The following is a 4,579-nucleotide window of genomic DNA, read 5'->3' as shown; positions in this document are numbered from 1 at the left end:
ACTTCCGCTGGCATTTCCCCCAACTCGAGCTGGAATACACGGCGAGGGAATATTCTAAGTTTGTGACTCGCTCGTGACGGGGGAATCACTATCGTAATGCGCCATATTTCGTCAGAAGAGATGAATACAGAGAGAGATAGAAATTTGTTAACACAAGTGGTGCGAATGAAATGAAGCTTAACGAGTCGTATATATTGAGTTTGGAAAAAAAAATTAAATATATATCCGACGTCCGCCGCGGACGTCTGTCCGCATGCCACAGCGACGGACGTCCCGTAGCCTTCGCGACGGACGTCGCGCCAATGCTGCGGAACTCCCGTGTCCGCACGGGACGTCCGTCCGCCTACCTTCCTCTCCCAATGGCAGACGTCCGCCGCGGACGTCGGGCACGCCGGTCCGACGCCCGGCGGACGTCCGCCGGTGCTGATGCTCTAATGGGTCAATGGTGGTATAAGGTATAGGAGTAGATGATAAAGTATATGGATAATGAGTTGGAGACAAATTTCTATAAATGAAAATGCCTATATTTTATGGGACAAAATGAAATGAAAAGTGCATATATTTTTATTGGACGAAGAGAGTATATCAATTTTTATTTTTATTTTTGGGAAAATGAGATCACTATAATAGACTTCTTCTTATTTAAATAAATTTAGGTTATTTGCAATTTTTAATTATTAGACAATATTATAATAAATGATTATATACATTAAAGATTTTTTTATTTTATAATTCAAAATTTCTGTCCTATACTTAAATTACTATATATGTACACCTATAGGATTCAATAAATTTATTACTTATCTAGTTATCTTTGTAACTATAAATAATTTGGATTTAATGGTAGTAATATTAACATAAATATACGTATATGATTTGGATTTATTGCCAAAAACACTAATATGAATGTTGTTAAAGTAAAATATAATGGTCTTTTTGTAGATATCCAAAAACATTATAATCAACATATTTGTGTGCATTTTTAGATTTCAAAACTTATTTAATCTATACTCTTTTATAGGTAATAAATTGTTATTTATACATTTGTGATTGTAGACCCCATATAATGATATTGTTTCTCATTTCATAATATTATTTCAAAGTTTGAAATTTGTGCAGAGGACATAAAACGGATTGTGCATTACACAGTGTGAGACTAGTGTATAAAAAAGAAACCATATATCTAGTCTGTTTTTACGTAACACAAGCCATAACACTGCTGCAACATTGAAATGAAAATACAAAATTGAAATAACTATATATAGGCTCGGTTTATTACAAGAAAATACGTTAAAACAGGATAAATTACACCATAGCTAGTTTCCTACTTGGAAGATGCAAAATGAAATTGTAGATAAAATCATAAAAAGAATTATATGGAAACAGAGGGGAAAAAACTCTTCTTGAAACACAAATCCTTAGCCTCTCATCCTCCGACCTTCTCGAGATTCTCCAACACGGTTTTCATCCGCGGCCGGGCATCCGGGTCGCTCTCCGTGCACGCTAGGGCTACATGGAACGCTCCGAGCACTTCCTTTTTGGCATGTACCTCTTGGAGCAACACGGGATCCACCATTTCCGACAACGGGCTCTCCTCTTCGAACCCCTTCCTCACCCACCTCACCAGGTCTAGAATCTCCGTGGAGGTCGAGCTTGTGGGGGAGGAGATCTCCGGAGACTTCCCGGTAAGCAGCTCGAGTAGCACTACTCCAAACGAGTACACATCCCATTTTTGTGTAGGCCGGCCACCGGGGATCCTCGCCTCTGGTGCCCGGTAGTTGTTGACCTTTTCCTGTTGAGGCGCTTTGATATATGGGAGGGCGCCTCCGATGAAGCCACCGGAGGAGGAGGGGTTGTTCCCGGTGATGGTGATGAGTCGGTTGAGGCCAAAATCGGATACGTAGGGCTGGTAGTCGTTGTCTAGGAGGATGTTCGATGGCTTCACATCTGCGTGCACGAATTTCCTCGGGCTGCATTCGTGGAGGTAGGCAAGGCCGCGTGCTGCCCCCTTAGCGATTTTCAGCCGGATCGTCCACGATAACGAGGACGATTGCTGCCCGGCCTTCCCTGTGGTAATAAAATCACAAGACAAATTATTTGATTGGAAACATTTTATGAGTACTAAAGCATATTATAGGATGTCTGACATCAAAACGACGTCGTTCAACCAACTAGAAAGCTTCAATATGTGATGTCATGGTTATCTAATAAATTGGATCATAGTCACTATCAGTCTACCTAAGCAATCTAGGATATGTTGGTATGCAATGATCTCCAACAATAGAGAGAGACAAATAACTTTTTACCTAAATCCTAATCAAAATTATATAAGGATACAAAACATGGTTCCACAAGAATCATTGTCAAATAGCTAACAAGGTACAACAACAACATCATTAGATAAGTTAGATCAAATAATCCCAAAAACACAAAATCATTACTTGTTTTTGTTACTTGTCATTCACATTCCTCTGTCCTAGCCACCAAGCAATTATTCACACATAAAATGAACAAAAGCATATACTATCAAGTAAGGCCACAATTTCTACCTAACAGCAAGATCATGTAAACGCAACGCAGTGTACACGAAAACGAAGAATCGTAGACATTACCACGAAGAGCAGAGGCCAAGCTACCATTAGAGATGAAATCGCTGATGAGAAGCTTCTCATCCGGCGCCCAATAGTACGCCCTCAACTTCACCACATTCGGATGCTTCACCCTCCCAATCGCCTGCACTTCCGAGACAAACTCTTTATACCGTTGCTCCCCTCCTTCCCCCAACCTCCTAACCGCCACTGGAACCCCATTCCCGAGCACAACCTTATACACTATCCCTAAACCACTCTTCCCCAACACATAAGCTGAAGCCCTCAAAAGCTCGTCTAGCTCAAAGTTAAACCCCTTGTCGATGGCTACAAGATCACCCTCTCCACCACTCACCCCACCACTACCATTACCAACGCCACTCGCCCCCTTTTCTGACCCCACCTCCGAGTCATTACTAGGGAAACCCCCAAACCCGAGGCAAGGAAAAGCACAACAACCCGCCCTCTCATTCCCCCCGAGCTTCCCCTTCCCGGTGCAACTACAACCATGAGAATCCTTCCTCTTCCAATACACATACACGATAACCAACCCTACAACCGCTACTCCCACTGCATCAGCCACGGATATTAGTATGATCATTCCCGGCCTCAGCCCCTTTCGCCCCCCAACCCCGTCATTCCCATCCGAACCATACTCAACCCCTGGTGAACTATCTGAGCTAGTGTTCTTGCAAGACCTCTGCAAAGGGAAGCCACACAAACTAGGATTATCCAAGAATGCAGTAGGCCCTTGGTTCGAAAACGACCCCGTTTGAGGAATCTCACCACTCAAATCATTCCCTCTCAGATCAAAACTCACAGTTAGTGGCAAATCACCCAAACTCTTTGGAATACTCCCTCCAAAATGATTGTAAGACAAGTTCAATGTCCCTGACAATGACTTCAACTCCCCCATATCATCCGGGATCGAGCCATTGAACTCGTTCGCAGACAAATCGAGCTGCTCGAGATTAGCCAGCTCCGGAAAAATCCCCTCCGGAATCTGGCCGGAAAACTTGTTTCTAGCCAGAATCAGCCGCTGCAGCTGCCGGCAATTCTGCAAGAACTTCGGCAGCTGCCCGGAAAGCGAATTGTTCGAGAAATCAAGATTCTGCAAGCGAGGGAGGCTGCACAGAGAGGGAGGCAACGAGCCGGAGAGATTGTTTCCGTAGAGGAAAATGCTGTGGAGAGAAGAGGCATTGAACAATTGATCAGGAATTGCGCCGTAGAAATTGTTGTCGTGCAAATTGAGGCGCCGGAGATAGATCAAGCTGCCGAGCTCCGACGGAATGTAGGCGCGGAGATTCTTTCCGGCGAAGGATAATCCGACCACGCGCGGATCGTCGGAGCCGGAGACGTTCATACACGAGATTCCCGACCAGCGGCAGGGCGTGGCGTCGTTCTCGTTCCAATCGGCGAATAAGGCGGCGGCGGCGGCGTCCGCGGCGGATTTTAGAGAGAGGAGAGATAAGCCATCGGGGTTTAAGGAGGAAATGTGAAGGCAGAGATTTAGCAGCAAGAATGCCGACAAATGCAGCTTCTTCAACAACATTCTTCAATCCAAGAGAGAGAGGGATTGAAAAAGCAACGCTTTTTCTTCACTCACAAACACGAACAAAAAGCGGCCCTTTTCAAAATCAGAAAAGAAACAATTTTTTCCTTTTATCTCTGCCGCGAACTAAATGGGAGGGTTCAAGAATCGATTTTTATGGGGGGAAAAGCAGAGCCCTTTTATCACTCGGCACTCAATTCTGAGAATTGCAACTTTCAAGAAACTATTTTGAAGCGAAAGCGCAGCTTTAGCTGCTGCGGCCCTTTGCAACGGTGTAAAAAAAACTGGAATTGAAATGGAATTGGCGACGTGGGAGTTGAGGAATTTATGAGATAAAGACATGAGTAGGAGTCGGGTGGCTGTTGCCTGGGCCCACGCAGGGAGGGCTTCTTTTTCTCTCTCATCATCAAGAGGATGGAGATGACAAAATGAAGAAGGT

At 44.3% G+C, this 4,579-nt stretch overlaps 1 protein-coding gene across 1 annotated transcript; it reads right to left on the bottom strand.

Annotated features, from left to right (window-relative positions):
• Positions 1-1,227: 1,227 nt before the first annotated feature.
• Positions 1,228-4,579, bottom strand: LOC125205329 (receptor protein kinase-like protein ZAR1). The gene is made up of 2 exons (XM_048104195.2): positions 2,613-4,579; positions 1,228-2,067 (listed from the first exon to the last, which is right to left on the bottom strand). The coding sequence occupies exons 1-2, from the start codon at positions 4,138-4,140 to the stop codon at positions 1,427-1,429; spliced, it is 2,169 nt and encodes a 722-aa protein (XP_047960152.1). The 5' UTR covers positions 4,141-4,579; the 3' UTR covers positions 1,228-1,426.

The sequence above is a fragment of the Salvia hispanica genome, chromosome 6 (genome assembly GCF_029641045.1).
Source record: "Salvia hispanica isolate PSC_SH4W2 chromosome 6, Shi_PSC_v1, whole genome shotgun sequence".
NCBI classification, from domain to species: Eukaryota; Viridiplantae; Streptophyta; class Magnoliopsida; order Lamiales; family Lamiaceae; genus Salvia; species Salvia hispanica.
The sequence above is the reverse complement of the archived record's forward strand: the minus strand, read 5'-3'. Positions and strand labels throughout refer to the sequence as shown.

What these genes read in the sequence shown, in the direction of transcription:
- LOC125205329 (XM_048104195.2), bottom strand. Translation starts at nt 4,140, where the DNA reads ATGTTGTTGAAGAAGCTGCATTTGTCGGCATTCTTGCTGCTAAATCTC. An exon ending in CTTGGCCTCTGCTCTTCGTG is followed by an intron (nt 2,068 to 2,612) that starts GTAATGTCTACG and finishes TTATTACCACAG; the next exon opens with GGAAGGCCGGGCAGCAATCG.